Source organism: Haliotis cracherodii, unplaced genomic scaffold, assembly GCF_022045235.1.
Source record: "Haliotis cracherodii isolate W230 unplaced genomic scaffold, xgHalCrac1.p SCAF_5, whole genome shotgun sequence".
Lineage (NCBI taxonomy): Eukaryota > Metazoa > Mollusca > Gastropoda > Lepetellida > Haliotidae > Haliotis > Haliotis cracherodii.
Genome location: NW_027266308.1, coordinates 14,992,924 through 15,013,535, shown reverse-complemented (window position 1 = coordinate 15,013,535; position 20,612 = coordinate 14,992,924). Strand labels below are relative to the sequence as shown.

Sequence of the window (20,612 nt, the reverse complement as noted above, 5' to 3'; positions counted from 1 at the left end):
CTAGTTACACTAGTATCAACTGTTTCCACCTCCCTACACCCTGTCCTAGTTACACTAGTATCAACTGTTTCCACCTGCCTACACCCTGTCCTAGTTGTATCAACTGTTTCCACCTGCCTACACCCTGTCTTGCTGTATCAACTGTTTCCACCTGCCTACACCCTGTCCTAGTTACACTAGTATCAACTGTTTCCACCTCCCTACACCCTGTCCTAGTTGTATCAACTGCTTCCATCTCACTACACCCTGTCCTAGTTGTATCAACTGCTTCCACCTCCCTACACCCTGTCCTAGTTGTATCAACTGTTTCCACCTCCCTACACCCTGTCCTAGTTGTATCAACTGCTTCCACCTCCCTACACCCTGTCCTAGTTGTATCAACTGTTTCCACCTCCCTACATCCTGCCCTAGTTGTATCAACTGTTTCCACCCTCCTACACCCTGTCCTAGTTGTATCAACTGTTTCCACCTCCCTACATCCTGCCCTAGTTGTATCAACTGTTTCCATCTCCCTACACCCTGTCCTAGTTGTATCAACTAGCTAAGTCTTTGTTTCGTGGGATGTTGTAGCTTTCCCCACTGTTCTATATGCTGTTACAACAAATGTCATTACTTATTTCTGTACTTTTACTTTTTATATCCAAAAGGCTACAACCGCCCTTGGTGTTTCTGGCCATTACACATCTCAGGTGTCTTCAGTGCGCCTCAATCAGTAATCGTCAACTTATCTCAGAGTTACAATAAAGTATCCGCACAACTGTACCCGCCTGAGCTATGAATGAACAAAGAATAAATGAATAAAGCTGTGCATAAAGATTAAAATTATTCGCAAGACTATGACAAGAGGGATTATTTCAACTTTCCCTTTCTGTCGAGCAATGTTCCAGCAGCCTCAGCCTTTTTGTGTCAATTGAGGTACAGTCGAGCTCTTTCTACGAACATTTCAACATACCACACTTGTTCTAGAGTTGTTTGGCCTGAATTACAGAGTTCAAGGCCTTTGTAGAGTTTGCTGATGCTATTCCCAATGTGGACTTGTGCCATATGCTCACGTGTTTGTTCAGATGAACATTTGTGCCTTAGCATGTGTTTGCTCATAAGCTCACCTTTACGCGAATATTTGATTCCACAGTATTTGATAGTGATTCCGAAACACACGCTTTTTATTTTGTCGGAATCACGCAATGGACTCTACTTTTAGCAGAGATTTCTTATAATTATGAAAATGTTTTTTGTTGGGAGAGGTGGACACCAAAGGCTTGAGCCGTTTGAATATTGCACAGGCAATAGAGGAAAGTTGACTACTTTTGAGAACCTTTATGCATGGAGCTACACATTAAACAGACGAGGCGGTGTCACTGGTCTCTTTCATTTCTAGTTCAGCTGGGTGAATCAGTGGAAGGGAATTGGCTTATTTGATCTTTATTGAATCTTTTGAAGCATTTGTTTATGAATCACCATATATTAGTTATGATAACAGATGTTCGCAAAAACGAGGGCGTATGCTGAACTGCACTCCCGGTGGCACCCGTCACAAACACATGCAAAGACAAGTCAATTGTTCACTGACATATAAACATACAGTTACATTTATCCATATGTTCCTATACAAAATGCACGTTTCTGCCCATACAGTTTTTAATATATGTGTACACACTTTATTATCACGCCCTTCAATACGTCTACACTTCGTCACAAGTTATATGCGGAGGTGAGGAATACCCTTCCCCTCCCCTGATTCATGTTGCGGTATGGGATACCTTGGTCTCAGCTTTCTATTGGCAGTCACAAGTGTTGGAATCATATGTGATTCACTCACTGGTATCAATGCCCGGAAAGGGTCTGTTTATGACACCAGTAAATGCTGCTATAGTATTGAGAGGTTGATACACATACTAACTGTCAATCTGTTTAAGCAGTCTACCGACATATATTGGTCGCGTAGTGTTAACTACACATATGGAGAGTCATAATAGTTAGTGTGGCCACATAGTTAAGGTTGATAACCATATGAAATGCACTACTATGATTATCCGTAACATATATTAAATCAGCTATCATTGTAATATTTCATATATAACTTAAGTATAGTTTTGTCACAATTATGTATGTGTGTTAGACTCATTGTCTGTGTAAAAATGTAGTACAGTCGTGCCCCGCTTATACGGACTTCAGATATCCGGAAACCTCGGTTCCCGGACGATTTTCATTCAAAACGAAATAATTACTATATAAATTTACCCGTATATCCGGAAATTCAGTTTCCGGAACCGGACGGTCATTTTCATAAACAAAACACTGAAATGCACTGAAAATTGTCTCACTTATCCGGACAGTACACTTCCGCTGGTGGTAATATCTTTGATTCGTGAGAAGTCAATTAACCAGTGACACCGAGTTACGTTTGAGACGAGCTTGTTTATTGTACATGTAATCCCCTTCAATAAATATGGCGTCTGTGGAGGTCAGAGGTCAAAGTTGAACTTCATTACGTATTACGAGAACATTACGAGGCATTGTTTTATATCTAGGGATTAAGATTACCTTGTGTATTTGTGTATTGTAGATAACTACATAACTCACATCAGAACGCACAATTGTTAACCATACAGTTTAAATGGATAGAGAATTGTTACATAAATATGTATATTCCTGTCTGAGCCTATACTATAATCGGATATCTAGTCTCTCCTGGCGGGAAAGTTAAAGAAAAATTACAAGCACTTAAGCATTCAATTTAATTCCCGAAGACAGTTTGATCGAAAGTAATTATAAGAAACGAGTATTTACAACGCATTTCATTTCTATTGTCCAAGGAATGGGGTTACAGGTTAATGACGCTCTCGAAAGTCGTATATGTGACTTTAGGGAGAGACATATATCTAATCTATCTGTATTTTGTAAGGGAAACACAAATGTGTACATGTATAACTTTTGTTGGTATAATGTACATCCATGCAACTTAATGAACATAATTGTGATCCCGAAATCGGGCGAGCACATATTCGGCTTCAATTCCAAATCTAATGACCGAAAAAAATAATTCTTTGGACGTTGCAAACAATACAAACAGTGGCTGATAAAACTGACAATTATTTGTCAATATATGACCTGCTTTTGTTCTCAGTTTTAAGATTCAGTGGGAAGGGGGGAGGGTGTGTGCGTGTGTGTGTGTGTGTGTGTGTGTGTGAACAAAAGGAAAATATGAAAAGTGACTGTCTGTATTCTGTGAATCATTTACTACACTACAAGCAAATATACAAGCTAAACGAGAAAAAAATATCTGTGTACTTTGTAACGTATTTATCTACTACAAGGTGTTTAAAAAATCTAATCATAAAAGGCAAAATAGCGATGAGAATTACAAGAATGGATCACTAAATATCAGCAAAAACCGTTTTATTGAACGGCATTATGGGAAATATCGCTGTCTCGCTCTGTCGCTTTCTCGCTCAAACCCTTTTCTCTAATGACTAAACATAGTCATATGAAAGAATCGGGTGTTCTTTAACTACTTTTGAATAGTATGTACTGTTAACCTTGACATTAACGTTAGAGTTAATTATAAATGCAAAAACATGAGAGCAGACTTCATTTATTAAACTTTGCATTAATGTGTGAGAAATGACTGTGGATAAGACGGCCTCACTGTACACTTTGAATAGCGGAAATCCCAACTTGAATATAAAACCAATCAACTATCTATTTCCACATTACGGTTACTGAGAACAATATGTCACCTAAAAACTAGAAATTACATAATGGACATCCGACAGTATTACCAGTGCTTGGGCGAGGACTTCCACTTTGATGACATCTACTCCGCAAACAGAATAAACATTGATATAAGTGTTGTTTTAGGAAAACACTATTGTTTTTTAGGAAGTACGTACTACTCAGCGCTAATAAGCGGTGTTATTTGCTATTTGTTTTGATAACTTGGCCTGGGGGCGGGGGATCCAATAGCTAAATAGGGCCATAAATCAATCAAATTCTTTTTTTACGCAGAAATACGTGGATTGTTATAAAAGCACCTATGTCTGTACTGTTAAATTATGTTTAAGTAGATAGTGAGAAATTTTCAACATTCCGTCCATATGTATAATTTGAAATGTGACTGGAAAAATCTCAGCTCTCTGTTATGATTAAAACCCACATCAGCCTCCGCCCACTTAGGTCAGGTTTAACAATTCATTAATGTTGTTTTACGTATATACTTTTTATCGTAAAGAAACACATAACACATGCGACCCATATAGTGGCCAAGAGGAAACATTGCTACACCGCGAGAAAGCGAGAAAGCGATAGAGCGAGAAAGCGATGTCCCCTCTCGGTCACCATAGAAATGTTGCTAAAAGCGGCGTAAACCCATTCTCACTCACTCACTCACTCACTCACTCACTCACTCACTCACTTCACCATGTGCATTTTCGAGACTTATAACAACATTAAACGAATATATAAGGCTACACTCAGTGCACTGTGTCAAAATGTTTCAGATGTTATCGGGACATGTTTATTCTAATATTTGATTTTCTAAGGAGATTAAATAAGTATGGTAAACAATTCATCTTGGACCACAGACTTGCTCGTATGTAATTTGCCCTTGAAGTTAAAAAATCACCCTTTTTAATCATATTAGTCATACCTATCTGTTTGATCATATGAAAGATCCACATCTTGCAAGACAGAAGCTAGCCTAGTTGTCCGCCATTTAAACATGTCTAATAATTTTCATTTACACGTAACTTTGATCAGGGTTACAACATTCAAGGCCTTTATAAATCTGTCATAAGGTTTTATGGTAGAACAGTAAAAAGGGCATTTGTAAATTTGACGCATCAGTGGCCACACTTGTGTCCGTTGCAATTCCCCTAATGACTTGTACCATAGGTTCACGTGTTTGTTCAGGTGAACAACTGACTTGTCTTTGCATGTGTTTGTGACCGATGCCACCGGTGGGACAGGATACACTCCCCTTTACACGAACACCTGGTGTCATCACTATTTGATAGTGTTTTATAAACACCTGGTGTCATCACTGTTTGATAGTGTTTTATAAACACCTGGTGTCATCACTGTTTGATAGTGTTTTATAAACACACACTGATATATGCTAGTCGGAACCGTCCAGTGGATTCAGCGTTTAGCATTTCTTATGATTATGGAAATGATTTTGTCGTTGTTATTTTAAAAATTTTCATTTGAGTATGTCACGAGGTCCTCCCTCCTCCTCCTCTTTTGGATGGATATGGCAATCCTATTTAATGACAGGAACTGTCTGTACTTTGTGTTATATGCCCCTGCAGTATGCAGTATGTAAGGGTGCATTATTACCCACTCCTGTCACTGATTGCATAGTTATGTATTTGTTTACATATCCCCCCCCACAATGCATCACTGATACGTTCAACTTTCATTCGGCGACAGCGCCACTTAATATCGGAAATGACCGGAGATTTACGACCAGGCACGGACCTGATTACCGGACAAAATATGACATCACCGGAACAGTAGAGTGACAGGTTATAGAGTTGAATATCGTGTTTCTGGGCGGATTCTCGAGTCATTCAGCACGTTCATTGCCACCAAGGTGAAGGTCAAGTGTATATACTACAGGAAAAACGTTCATGACACCGCTACAAACATTCGATGGATTTTGATTGGCTGACTGAACAATGGCTATTTATCTCTTGTGTTACCAATTTCTGATTTTACAATGTTCTCTGATTTACGACCGTTTGAGTAGGCGTGAAGCCAAAGTATAAATGCCGTGATCTTGGCAAGAGGGTCACAGTGTTCTACCCAGCAGTGTTACAGAGATCTGTACAAGCTGCCAAAATGAAGTCGCTGATATTTCTCGGCGTTTTGGTCATTGGAATTGGTAAGTTGTTTATGACATTGCGAAACGTCGTTAGTACGCAACCCTATAACCGGGAACGCTAGCTTTCTGAGCGCTTGTAGCCTTGCTCCAAGTCGATACATGTATGTACAGTAATTCTATCCTTATAACATAGGGTAAGTAAAATAGACTGCAAGTCTAGACAATTAAGGACGTTAGGGACATTACAGGGGATTACAGGGACATCTTGTTTTTATTATTTATGTAATATAGCAATTATGATTTGAAATAATAATTATTGCCTCGGAGACCTTGGGCTCTTGCTGCCGGAACACTTGCATGTATGCAAAGTAACGTTACTTGCATCCAAGATTCGTTAATCCAGTCGGTTTTAGTGGGAACGGAGTTATTTCATACATTTTGATTGATATCTTTTGTATACAAAAAAACAACAAAAAACAACCTTTTTTTATTTGATAACTGAGATTGTTAGTGGCTGTTGCGTACAATTATTGTCCCCCAGAGGGGGTATGGATGCTCCCTATTTCTGCCACGTTCTAAATCGTAGAAAATGTGTTGTTTTGAATGTTTCGCTAAATTTGTCAGTCATTGCCAATACATGATGAGATTATGTAAATCCTGCTTGGGTCCATGCAGGTATCAAAAGTCCCTAGTATGGTGATCTTCCTTCAGTTGCTGGCGATCTATAGCCAGTGTTATGTTGTATTTTTGAATTATAGTTTATTTTTACATGCTCTCAAACTAGTTTTAAATAAATCTGTGATCTAGTTATTGCTCTGTTCTTCGACGATAGGACGTTACACAGTCAAGAGATATTTGTTCTTGTCTTTCGTCACGAAATGACTGTTTTGCCGATGTGACGTTAAATTGTAACTCACTCACTCACTTTAGTGGGAACGCTACTGTCCGGATTAACGGGGTTTCGCTGTTAGTATTCTCCAATGTTAAAACCATCATAATGTTGTAATTATATTTAGAATTTGACGCATTTTGTGTTTTATGTCACTGATATTTCGCTTTGATTCTAATACGGTTACCCCCCGTTGGGATTCAGGGGTAGAGGACGTTCCAAGCACAAGTTTATCGTCAAGCCTACTATTGAGGATCGATGATGATCGCTGATTCTGCATAATCGTGTCGACGGACTAAATCGCTGGTCATACTTTCAACCAGTGCGGTCGGGTAGCCTAGTGGTTAATGCGTTCGTTCGTCACGCCGAAGACCCGGGTTCAATTCTCAACATGCATCTGTTTCTTGTCAGTGTCGTTTCTGTGAAAATTTCTACACTCTTACCAAGCCGATCGGTTTAAATATCAACTCCATTTTGCAATATTTATTTACTTTCTTGTTTACTTTCAGCCTTAGTGAGTGGACGCTGTGCACCTAGGCCTCATTGTAGGATGGCGTGTCCCTTCGGGTTCGAAAAAGACGGCAAGGGATGTAAACTTTGTAAATGTGTGCAGCCCATTCAGCCAAAGAGACGTCCTCGCGGTTAGTATATACGGAACCCACTCTGTTCAGATAGCATACGCAAGGTTTGAAAGGTTATACAGGACGAAGTGATAGGTTCGATATCAGCCTCATATAGATGATTTAATGATGTATTGTTAGGACTTGAAACATCAGTGATCTATACATAGGCTTGGGTCTATTGGCCATCCTATCAAGTCTTCGACGTTTTGTTAAGCGGCCCGCTCATATTGTATGACATCGGCGGATACAGGAGAGGATTTGGGTTAAGACTCCACCCTTTTAAACATTATGATAACAAATACCTCCGTTTTGTCGAGGACAGACTAGAAATGAACGTCATCGCAAATCACGATCTCCAAAGAACATGTTTCTTACATAACCACGTTAATAACCTCCCGCTGTCGACTCTTGTATAGGTTCGGTTGATCCGAACTTCCAGATAACTCGAAAGTGGTACTGGTGGCTCAGTAGTGTGAGGCAGTTCGCTATGCTGCATTTAGCCTGTCCACGATCCAGTGGTTGGAGTTCGAATCCCATATTCACCTCAATTATGATCCTTGGTTTGTCAACACCAATGTGCTCAACGTCAATGGCCGGCGTCACATAAAACGTATATAATGTCATGTATCTAAGGTACCCTTCAAGTGACGTTAAATTGTAACTCACTCACTCACTCACTCACTTTAGTGTGAACGCTACTGTCCGGATTAACGGGGTTTCGCTGTTAGTATTCTCCAATGTTAAAACCATCATAATGTTGTAATTATATTTAGAATTTGACGCATTTTGTGTTTTATGTCACTGATATTTCGCTTTGATTCTAATACGGTTACCCCCCGTTGGGATTCAGGGGTAGAGGACGTTCCAAGCACAAGTTTATCGTCAAGCCTACTATTGAGGATCGATGATGATCGCTGATTCTGCATAATCGTGTCGACAAACTAAATCACTGGTCATACTATCAAGCAGTGCGGTCGGGTAGCCTAGTGGTTAAAGCGTTCGCTCGTCACGCCGAAGACCCGGGTTCAATTCCCGACATGGGTACAATGTGTGAAGCCCATTTTCTAGTGTCCCCCGCTGGAATATTGCTAAAAGCGGCGTAAAACCAAACTCATTCACTCACGCATGCAGTCAACCACTGGTTTGCCTGACCCGATAATAGCAGGCTGTCGTGATTTAGCTGAAACATTTTATTTGCTGACTACGGCGCACAACACTCGTAAAGTAATAAATGTTTATTTAGGTGATCTAACATCCTTACTTTCATCACCTTGTCATAGAACTTAATAGTGGGTAGAGATCAGTTCAAAACTTCGCCTGTTTTGTTACATATTACAGTTCGGATAGATAAACTGCATCTGTTTCTTGTCAGTGTCGTTTCTGTGAAAATCTCTACACTCTTACCAAGCCGATCGGTTTAAATATCAACTCCATTTCGCAATATTTATTTACTTTCTTGTTTACTTTCAGCCTTAGTGAGTGGACGCTGTGCAACTAGGCCTCATTGTAGGATGGCGTGCCCCTTCGGGTTCGAAAAAGACGGCAAGGGATGTAAACTTTGTAAATGTGTGCAGCCCATTCAGCCAAAAAGACGTCCTCGCGGTTAGTATATACGGAACCCACTCTGTTCAGATAGCATACGCAAGGTTTGAAAGGTTATACAGGACGAAGTGATAGGTTCGATATCAGCCTCATATAGATGATTTAATGATGTATTGTTAGGACTTGAAACATCAGTGATCTATACATAGGCTTGGGACTATTGGCCATCCTATCAAGTCTTCGACGTTTTGTTTAGCGGCCCGCTCATATTGTATGACATCGGCGGATACAGGAGAGGATTTGGGTTAAGACTTCACCCTTTTAAACATTATGATAACAAATACCTCCGTTTTGTCGAGGACAGACTAGAAATGAACGTCATCGCAAATCACGATCTCCAAAGAACATGTTTCTTACATAACCACGTTAATAACTTCCCGCTGTCGACTCTTGTATAGGTTCGGTTGATCCGAACTTCCAGATAACTCGAAAGTGGTACTGGTGGCTCAGTAGTGTGAGGCAGTTCGCTATGCTGCATTTAGCCTGTCCACGATCCAGTGGTTGGAGTTCGAATCCCATATTCACCTCGATTATGATCCTTGGTTTGTCAACACCAATGTGCTCAACGTCAATGGCCGGCGTCACATAAAACGTATATTATGTCATGTATCTAAGGTACCCTTCAAATGACGTTAAATTGTAACTCACTCACTCACTCACTCACTCACTTTAGTGTGAACGCTACTGTCCGGATTAACGGGGTTTCGCTGTTAGTATTCTCCAATGTTAAAACCATCATAATGTTGTAATTATATTTAGAATTTGACGCATTTTGTGTTTTATGTCACTGATATTTCGCTTTTATTCTAATACGGTTACCCCCCGTTGGGATTCAGGGGTACAGGACGTTCAAAGGACAAGTTTATCTTCAAGCCTACTATTGAGGATCGATGATGATCGCTGATTCTGCATAATCGTGTCGACAAACTAAATCACTGGTCATACTATCAAGCAGTGCGGTCGGGTAGCCTAGTGGTTAAAGCGTTCGCTCGTCACGCCGAAGACCGGGGTTCAATTCCCGACATGGGTACAATGTGTGAAGCCCATTTTCTAGTGTCCCCCGCTGGAATATTGCTAAAAGCAGCGTAAAACCAAACTCATTCACTCACGCATACAGTCAACCACTGGTTTGCCTGACCCGATAATAGCAGGCTGTCGTGATTTAGCTGAAACATTTTATTTGCTGACTACGGCGCACAACACTCGTAAAGTAATAAATGTTTATTTAGGTGATCTAACATCCTTACTTTCATCACCTTGTCATAGAACTTAATAGTGGGTAGAGATCAGTTCAAAACTTCGCCTGTTTTGTTACATATTAGAGTTCGGATAGATAAACTGCATCTGTTTCTTGTCAGTGTCGTTTCTGTGAAAATCTCTACACTCTTACCAAGCCGATCGGTTTAAATATCAACTCCATTTCGCAATATTTATTTACTTTCTTGTTTACTTTCAGCCTTAGTGAGTGGACGCTGTGCACCTAGGCCTCATTGTAGGATGGCGTGCCCCTTCGGGTTCGAAAAAGACGGCAAGGGATGTAAACTTTGTAAATGTGTGCAGCCCATTCAGCCAAAAAGACGTCCTCGCGGTTAGTATATACGGAACCCACTCTGTTCAGATAGCATACGCAAGGTTTGAAAGGTTATACAGGGCGTAGTGATAGGTTCGATATCAGCCTCATATAGATGATTTAATGATGTATTGTTAGGACTTGAAACATCAGTGATCTATATATAGGCTTGGGTCTATTGGCCATCCTATCAAGTCTTCGACGTTTTGTTTAGCGGCCCGCTCATATTGTATGACATCGGCGGATACAGGAGAGGATTTGGGTTAAGACTCCACCCTTTTAAACATTATGATAACAAATACCTCCGTTTTGTCGAGGACAGACTAGAAATGAACGTCATCGCAAATCACGATCTCCAAAGAACATGTTTCTTACATAACCACGTTAATAACCTCCCGCTGTCGACTCTTGTATAGGTTCGGTTGATCCGAACTTCCAGATAACTCGAAAGTGGTACTGGTGGCTCAGTAGTGTGAGGCAGTTCGCTATGCTGCATTTAGCCTGTCCACGATCCAGTGGTTGGAGTTCGAATCCCATATTCACCTCGATTATGATCCTTGGTTTGTCAACACCAATGTGCTCAACGTCAATGGCCGGCGTCACATAAAACGTATATAATGTCATGTATCTAAGGTACCCTTCAAATGACGTTAAATTGTAACTCACTCACTCACTCACTCACTCATTTTAGTGTGAACGCTACTGTCCGGATTAACGGGGTTTCGCTGTTAGTATTCTCCAATGTTAAAACCATCATAATGTTGTAATTATATTTAGAATTTGACGCATTTTGTGTTTTATGTCACTGATATTTCGCTTTGATTCTAATACGGTTACCCCCCGTTGGGATTCAGGGGTAGAGGACGTTCCAAGGACAAGTTTATCGTCAAGCCTACTATTGAGGATCGATGATGATCGCTGATTCTGCATAATCGTGTCGACAGACTAAATCACTGGTCATACTATCAAGCAGTGCGGTCGGGTAGCCTAGTGGTTAAAGCGTTCGTTCGTCACGCCGAAGACCCGGGTTCAATTCCCGACATGGGTACAATGTGTGAAGCCCATTTTCTAGTGTCCCCCGCTGGAATATTGCTAAAAGCGGCGTAAAACCAAACTCATTCACTCACGCATACAGTCAACCACTGGTTTGCCTGACCCGATAATAGCAGGCTGTCGTGATTTAGCTGAAACATTTTATTTGCTGACTACGGCGCACAACACTCGTAAAGTAATAAATGTTTATTTAGGTGATCTAACATCCTTACTTTCATCACCTTGTCATAGAACTTAATAGTGGGTAGAGATCAGTTCAAAACTTCGCCTGTTTTGTTACATGTTAGAGTTCGGATAGATAAACTGCATCTGTTTCTTGTCAGTGTTGTTTCTGTGAAAATCTCTACACTCTTACCAAGCCGATCGGTTTAAATATCAACTCCATTTCGCAATATTTATTTACTTTCTTGTTTACTTTCAGCCTTAGTGAGTGGACGCTGTGCACCTAGGCCTCATTGTAGGATGGCGTGTCCCTTCGGGTTCGAAAAAGACGGCAAGGGATGTAAACTTTGTAAATGTGTGCAGCCCATTCAGCCAAAGAGACGTCCTCGCGGTTAGTATATACGGAACCCACTCTGTTCAGATAGCATACGCAAGGTTTGAAAGGTTATACAGGACGAAGTGATAGGTTCGATATCAGCTTCATATAGATGATTTAATGATGTATTGTTAGGACTTGAAACATCAGTGATCTATACATAGGCTTGGGACTATTGGCCATCCTATCAAGTCTTCGACGTTTTGTTTAGCGGCCCGCTCATATTGTATGACATCGGCGGATACAGGAGAGGATTTGGGTTAAGACTCCACCCTTTTAAACATTATGATAACAAATACCTCCGTTTTGTCGAGGACAGACTAGAAATGAACGTCATCGCAAATCACGATCTCCAAAGAACATGTTTCTTACATAACCACATTAATAACCTCCCGCTGTCGACTCTTGTATAGGTTCGGTTGATCCGAACTTCCAGATAACTCGAAAGTGGTACTGGTGGCTCAGTAGTGTGAGGCAGTTCGCTATGCTGCATTTAGCCTGTCCACGATCCAGTGGTTGGAGTTCGAATCCCATATTCACCTCGATTATGATCCTTGGTTTGTCAACACCAATGTGCTCAACGTCAATGGCCGGCGTCACATAAAACGTATATAATGTCATGTATCTAAGGTACCCTTCAAATGACGTTAAATTGTAACTCACTCACTCACTCACTCACTCACTCACTCATTTTAGTGTGAACGCTACTGTCCGGATTAACGGGGTTTCGCTGTTAGTATTCTCCAATGTTAAAACCATCATAATGTTGTAATTATATTTAGAATTTGACGCATTTTGTGTTTTATGTCACTGATATTTCGCTTTGATTCTAATACGGTTATCCCCCGTTGGGATTCAGGGGTAGAGGACGTTCCAAGTACAAGTTTATCGTCAAGCCTACTATTGAGGATCGATGATGATCGCTGATTCTGCATAATCGTGTCGACAGACTAAATCACTGGTCATACTATCAAGCAGTGCGGTCGGGTAGCCTAGTGGTTAAAGCGTTCGTTCGTCACGCCGAAGACCCGGGTTCAATTCCCGACATGGGTACAATGTGTGAAGCCCATTTTCTAGTGTCCCCCGCTGGAATATTGCTAAAAGCGGCGTAAAACCAAACTCATTCACTCACGCATACAGTCAACCACTGGTTTGCCTGACCCGATAATAGCAGGCTGTCGTGATTTAGCTGAAACATTTTATTTGCTGACTACGGCGCACAACACTCGTAAAGTAATAAATGTTTATTTAGGTGATCTAACATCCTTACTTTCATCACCTTGTCATAGAACTTAATAGTGGGTAGAGATCAGTTCAAAACTTCGCCAGTTTTGTTACATATTAGAGTTCGGATATATAAACTGCATCTGTTTCTTGTCAGTGTCGTTTCTGTGAAAATCTCTACACTCTTACCAAGCCGATCGGTTTAAATATCAACTCCATTTTGCAATATTTATTTACTTTCTTGTTTTACCTTCAGCCTTAGTGAGTGGACGCTGTGCAACTAGGCCTCATTGTAGGATGGCGTGCCCCTTCGGGTTCGAAAAAGACGGCAAGGGATGTAAACTTTGTAAATGTGTGCAGCCCATTCAGCCAAAAAGACGTCCTCGCAGTAAGTATATACGGAACCAACTCTGTTCAGATAGCATACGCAAGGTTTGAAAGGTTATACAGGACGTTGTGATAGGTTCGATATCAGCCTCATATAGATGATTTAATGATGTATTGTTAGGACTTGAAACATCAGTGATCTATATATAGGCTTGGGTCTATTGGCCATCCTATCAAGTCTTCGACGTTTTGTTAAGCGGCCCGCTCATATTGTATGACATCGGCGGATACAGGAGAGGATTTGGGTTAAGACTCCACCCTTTTAAACATTATGATAACAAATACCTCCGTTTTGTCGAGGACAGACTAGAAATGAACGTCATCGCAAATCACGATCTCCAAAGAACATGTTTCTTACATAACCACGTTAATAACCTCCCGCTGTCGACTCTTGTATAGGTTCGGTTGATCCGAACTTCCAGATAACTCGAAAGTGGTACTGGTGGCTCAGTAGTGTGAGGCAGTTCGCTATGCTGCATTTAGCCTGTCCACGATCCAGTGGTTGGAGTTCGAATCCCATATTCACCTCGATTATGATCCTTGGTTTGTCAACACCAATTTGCTCAACGTCAATGGCCGGCGTCACATAAAACGTATATAATGTCATGTATCTAAGGTACCCTTCAAGCGACGTTAAAATCCAAGCAATATCACCCCAGCATAGACAGTAGAGTAGTCGTGTTGGTAGTCAAACAAGTCAGCGACCACCTGATCCCGTTAGTCGTCTTTTACGACACGCATAGTCACTTTTTACGGCAAGTATGGGTTGCTGAAGACCTATCCTAACCCGGATCTTCACGGGTACAAACATATCTTCCAAAGTTTCAGTCAACTACCATTTGTTTATTCCCAGCAACATTCCTGGTGTCCCCGCCGTGATATTGCTGCAGCATTGCTAAAAGCGGCGTAAAATCATACTCACTCATTCCCAGAGACGTTTTTAGGTCAAGAGTGTCTCTCAGGGCCCCATAAAACTGTTATGAAACAAAAATGCCTAACGCTATCATGCTGTAGTCCTTACTTGTTTGAAACCTTCATTTGCATTTAACTCCAACCAAGCATTGAACCTCTTGAGGTCCTGCCACATCCTTCCACGTTGAAACTCTTGTATCTACACAACTGACGGGTGTACTTTCAGGACAAGACGTATGCCCACCCAAGGCCATGTGTATGATGAATTGCGCCAATGGATTCGCCACAGATGACAACGGTTGTGACGTGTGCAAGTGTAAAGGTAACATTCTCTCACCCAGCCATGGTTGGTTTGGGTGGGTTGGTTGTTTCACGCCGCACTCAGCAATATTCCAGCTATTTGACGGCGGTAGTAAATAATCGAGTCTGGACCAGACAGTCCAGTGATTAATATCGTGAGCATCGATCCACACAATTGGAATCGATGGCATACATCAACCAAGTCAGCGAGCCTGACCATCCGATCCCGCTAGTCGCCTCATACGACAAGCATAGTCGCCTTTTACGGCAAGCATGGGTTGCTGAAGACCTATTCTACCCTTGATCTTCACGGGTTCCATCCCAAGTTTTCATTCAACAGTTTAATACACTTGGCTGACTGTAGCCTGGGATTGTGCCGGGCCTTGGAGTTTTCGTTAGAGAAAATATTCACTTCATTTCGTAAAGACATATAACTTTTTTTCTCTGGAACGAGAAGTAGAACAATTTTAGATTACTTTAACAACAACCTTATTACAAGGCATCCGTTATGTCATTTTTTAAATGTAACTCAAAATTAAAAAAATTATTATTTTTTTAAATAATCCGAGATTAATAGAAAATGGGTGGGGTGTTCGCAATGGTTTTGTTTCGAATTTTATTAACGCCATCCCTCCGCTCGTGGGTTCACCAAACGACGTAAAATTAAACTCACTCGCTCTAGAATATCCCCTCAAGCTAAGCGGCGTCAAAATGTTAACCCCAACTCACTGGTTACAAACAAAGTATAAATGTTAAAAACGTACGTGTAGATCTTAAAACTTGAAAAAAAAACATTCTTCATATTCATCATAAATCTGGAGGATCTTTCGCGGGGTTGCAGTAAAACATACTCATTATAACTGAGTACAAGACTCCCACAAGTCTCGCTACTGTGAACTCTCTCTCACACACTCACAATATGGGTGCGAGGCGAGCCGAATGACACCACTGGTCGCTGAAACCAGTGATCAACCAGATTGTGAGTGAGTGAGTGAATAGTCTTTACGACGCTTCAAGCAATATTGCAACAATGTCACTGCGTACAGTTCAACATGCAACACATTTTCTCCAGTGATGAATCAAACCCGTGTCTGCAGCATCATGTGGTCGCTTTCGACAGAAAGCAACCAATCTATCTCATTAACATTCTGATATGGCCGTTACACGACAATGTCGCTGTTTGTGTCAGGATTACTATAATCTATCATGTATCACAATGGTACGAAATGCTACTATTTATTGCAGGTGCTAAGTGCCCGGATGTAAAGTGTATGATGAATTGCCCACATGGCTTCCAACGTGATGAGAATGGCTGTGAAAAGTGCAAGTGCGCCGGTAGGTTGTTGTGTCGACTGATAAAATGTGTTTTGTTTTCAAGGGGGATTTTATTTAATAATTTCTGAAAATGACGGCCAGTGTTTTGTTGTTTCTACTTCTTTACAACGGCCTGCTACATGGCGTCACTTGGTTGATCAGAACAGGTATGGGTACCATTGGAAGATAATCCAGTATGTTTTTTCTACATTGTTTACTTATCGTTCTTAACTTCTACAGATTCAGTAAATGCGCTATCGTGTCACTGGATTTTCTGGTCCGTCGTTCTCATGATTGTCTAGTTTGTTCACAGGCCGTCGCGGCATGGCAATAGTACTACTGTGGGGCGTCAGGCAAGAATGCGAATTTATCCTTATCGCGAACACCTGGTGTCGTGACTGATTTTCAGTGATCCATTCCTATCATTTTCACAGCTATTTTGCCGCTGACGCAAAAATTTAATCTGTGTCGGCGGATAATGTGGTGGTTGAACTCTCTGGTCGCCATTTTGCTCAAAGGAATCTGCTTCCGCGGGTGAACGTGCCTGGCTGTTCTCTGTCCATGACGTTTCATACTTCATTATAGTTGAAATGGTTGAAATGATTGACATCAACTCGTCTCCTTTCTTTGCTTTTATAAGTCTTCGGTGTTTTATTCTAATAGTTTCATTGTGTTATGGGTGGGATAATGTTGTTTAACGCCGAAGCCAGCAATATTCCAGCTATGTGAGGGCAGCCTGTCAATATTCGGTCAGACATACCAGTGGTTGATATAATAAGCAGCTTCCCACGCCAGGGTAAGCTGATATGCATTGAACTAGGAGTGCCTGATCAACTATCCAATTCAGTCGGGGATGGTGGGGTAGCCTAGTGGTTAAGGCGTTAGCTCGTCACGTCGCGGACCGGGTTCGATTTCCCACCTGGGTACAATGTGTCAAAACCAACTTCTGGTGTGTCCCGCCGAGATAGGGCTGAAACATTTCTAAAAGCGACGTAAAACTCACTCACTCACTCACTCAAAGCATAATACAAATACCCATCGTGGTGATCCTGATTGTTTGTGAGTGAGTGAGTGGTTTTACGCCACTTTTGCAATATTGCAGCAATATCACGGCGGGGGGCACCTGAAATGGGCTTCACTCATTGTATTCATGTCGGAATTCGAACCCGGGTCTTCGGCTTGACGAGCGAACGCTTTAACCACTAGGCTACCGGTCCGCCTCCTTATTATGCTATGAATTGCAATCCTTCACAGATTAACGACCGCAGGTGTTGGTGAATCAGAACAGTATGTCAATTTTGTCACGGCGTGTAAACGTTAGGGAGAAAGCACAAAGCGACGCAAGTTGCAACCTCAGATCTAAGGGTAGAACTTAGATCCGATATTGCATATCATATATCATATATGATGCTCTCAAGGATTATGATCAGACCACAATCAGCGGATCCTGGTAGGTTAAAGGGGGTATACAAGTTAGGCACATGGCCCTAAAATGTATATTCTGTTCACACGTTTGCGTGATACATTATTTATCATAAATATGTCTGCAGTCAGTGTTTGCATACACATTCCCTGGACATGGTGGAATGAACTGATGCGATAGGCAACCTGGTGCCTTTATTGGACTGTAATTCTTTTAAATATTCTGTTCACCAGCTAAACCAGTGTGCTCCCAAAGGCCAATCTGTAGGATGTCCTGTCCTTTTGGTTTTGAAAAGGACGAAGACGGTTGCGACGTCTGTCGATGTGCAGGTAAATATACAGAAATACGTCACAATTACATATCGTGGAATATACTCTGATTGAGTCATACAGAGCTTATGTGCTTTCGTAACGTAAATAGCACATCTTTGGCGAGTATATTACGTATGTTTGGTTCCTAGTATATCATATTTACCTTACGGAACCTCGCGAGGGTAATAATCTCTTTATCATATCATGTCATTCATAACTGAAAATATAACTTGTAATAATATTAAGCTGAATATCGTCTGTCTCCAGAGAACCCTGCCTGTGCCGAGAAACCTACCTGCAGGATGAGGTGTGAGTTTGGCTTTGAGAGAGACCAGGAGGGATGCGATGTCTGTAAATGCGCAGGTATGTAACTCACAGCACTCGGCACGTCTCTGTACAGTATTATGTAGCTAATTATTAGCCGACTTGACCCGAATGATCATCTCGCATCTACCCAAGGCAAGGGAGTTAACTGACTATAAAGAACTAGGCTGGAATTTTGGAGTTATGTTGGCTGGACTAACGAGTCAATGCATAGTCCTATTAAAATCGCGTATTTAAATCGACATTCGTCTAAACTGCCGTGCAGCTTTCGGTCGATTACATGAGTTGCAACGCAGGTGTACTGCCAACTTGGCGTCCTAATCTTTTCATGTTTTCAATCAAGTTGCTCACATGACTGGATGGTCTTCGCTAATGAAGACCCTTTATATTACAAAATAGATCTGGATTATCGATCAGATCGTCTTGACTGAGCGCCGCCATTTTGTTTGAAGTAATTGAATTGCAAATGATATGAGACGTGGAATCTGATTGGTCAATAGGAGGGACATAACTTGTAATAGCCACTGGTGGCGCTACGATTGAGCCCAGAATTTCCATCGTAGTTCGGCAAGGGTGGAAACTGGACAGTCAATTAACTCTTTTGTTCCGGGAAGATGGTCCTCTCGGCGCTGTTTGGAATCCATATTAGAAACAAAATCAGCCACTTTTACTAGCTCACATGACTATCACCATACACAACACTGTTTTGAGACTTATATGCTCGATTGCAAATTGTATAATCATCTAATTTCTATTTTTAATTTCATAGAGACCTTTGTTTAAAATCGAATCGACTGTTATGTTGCACGAACATGATGTGGAGGGATCGGTCGGATTACAGTTTACACTGCAACTTATGCAGTATCACTACTCCACTGCAAGCCGAGGTTGACTACTGTTGCATATGCGTACTACTGTTCCTAGAATCATCTCCCGGAAAGGGGTTCGCATTGACGGGTTATCCAGATTAACAAGGTCCAGATTGATTATCCAGATTAACAAGATCCAGATTGACGGGTTATCCCTGTACATCAGACTTATCCCGACCACAGATCATTATTGTTCTTAACAACGTTCCAGACCCTGCATCCTTGCAATGAAAATAGGGGCACTTTGACAGATAAAATGATTATATTTGTGTGCGTATGTTGCAGCCAATCCTGCCTGTGCCGAGAAGCCAATCTGCCAGATGATGTGCCCTCACGGCTTCATGAAGGACGAGGAAGGATGTGATTTCTGCAAGTGTGCACGTAAGTTACCAATATCTAGTCTTAAAATGGTGGAAGACTCCTCATTCCAAGATGATACTGAACTTGAGGTGAGGTGAAATTGGGTTTCACGACGCGTCCAAGATTAATGGATTATATAGCGACCTGCATGCACGTGTGTGGCTGCTTGTACTAGTCCCTACTAATGCCGATTTTATCATGCTAGCCAACTGAGATACCATGCTGCAGTATAACATGAATATCCCATACAGACACAGTACTCTGACTCCGAGTCAACCAGTTCTTGTTGTAGCTCCTTATGCCGAGCTCAAGGCAGGGTAAGAACAAGTACCATCTTTAAGCGTCTATTTTGGTACGACACTGCCGGACTTTCCGCTCTCCGTAACACAACTTGGGGGCACAGCTTTGTCCTAATAAACACAGACCTGCATTTAGGTCTGCAGGAGCGCGCTTGTGTATGTGTGAGGTCACGGCATAGTTAGTGTTGTGATTGTTTATATAATCATTCAATAATCCACTCCCAATCAAAAGCCAATTCGCTCCCTGTACATGTTGGCGGAGAGAGGGGCCCTTCTAAGACCCTTCGTGTAAGGGTCGTGGTCGTGGTTTGAGTCTCAGTTTCGCCCTGATTATGATCCTAGGTTTGTCAGCTCCCTGTTTGTCAGCTCCAATGTCTCTGCTCATTATTTTATGTAGTAATCGCTGTAGTACCACTAACATACTTTCTAAGCGTCGTTCAGCCCAGCTCACCCACTGCAGTGTTGTAACATATGTACAATACATCCACAGCCAGTCCCGACTGCCTCAACAGGCCCATGTGCATGATGTTCTGTCCCGATGGCTTCGAGAAGGACGAGGAAGGATGTGACATCTGCAAGTGTGCAGGTGAGCTTCCATGAATGTCATCCACTGAAAACACGTGAAGTCCGAGACTTTGTGACCTTCAAACAGGCACCCTCATCTCCGTAGTACAAAACAAGTACAAGTTCCAGTATAGAAACATAGCGAGGATCATGTTGAAGCTATAAAGTGAATGAAGGTTTCACTGTATCTAGTCATGTAAGGCGCTGCAACTCCCTGTGCATGTTT

General features: G+C 41.6%; 1 protein-coding gene across 1 annotated transcript in view; it reads left to right on the top strand.

Annotated features, from left to right (window-relative positions):
* Nucleotides 1-5,701: 5,701 nt before the first annotated feature.
* LOC139443917 (cysteine-rich motor neuron 1 protein-like) overlaps nucleotides 5,702-20,612 on the top strand; it is a 20,226-nt gene continuing 5,315 nt past the window's right edge. The window contains exons 1-12 of the mRNA XM_071224806.1: nucleotides 5,702-5,884; nucleotides 7,223-7,354; nucleotides 8,807-8,938; nucleotides 10,395-10,526; nucleotides 11,983-12,114; nucleotides 13,580-13,711; nucleotides 14,849-14,944; nucleotides 16,168-16,257; nucleotides 17,893-17,988; nucleotides 18,238-18,333; nucleotides 19,449-19,544; nucleotides 20,313-20,408. Of these exons, the coding sequence (XP_071080907.1) occupies nucleotides 5,842-5,884; nucleotides 7,223-7,354; nucleotides 8,807-8,938; nucleotides 10,395-10,526; nucleotides 11,983-12,114; nucleotides 13,580-13,711; nucleotides 14,849-14,944; nucleotides 16,168-16,257; nucleotides 17,893-17,988; nucleotides 18,238-18,333; nucleotides 19,449-19,544; nucleotides 20,313-20,408 (1,273 nt within the window). The 5' untranslated portion in view covers nucleotides 5,702-5,841. The remainder of the gene's footprint in view (nucleotides 5,885-7,222; nucleotides 7,355-8,806; nucleotides 8,939-10,394; nucleotides 10,527-11,982; nucleotides 12,115-13,579; nucleotides 13,712-14,848; nucleotides 14,945-16,167; nucleotides 16,258-17,892; nucleotides 17,989-18,237; nucleotides 18,334-19,448; nucleotides 19,545-20,312; nucleotides 20,409-20,612) is intronic.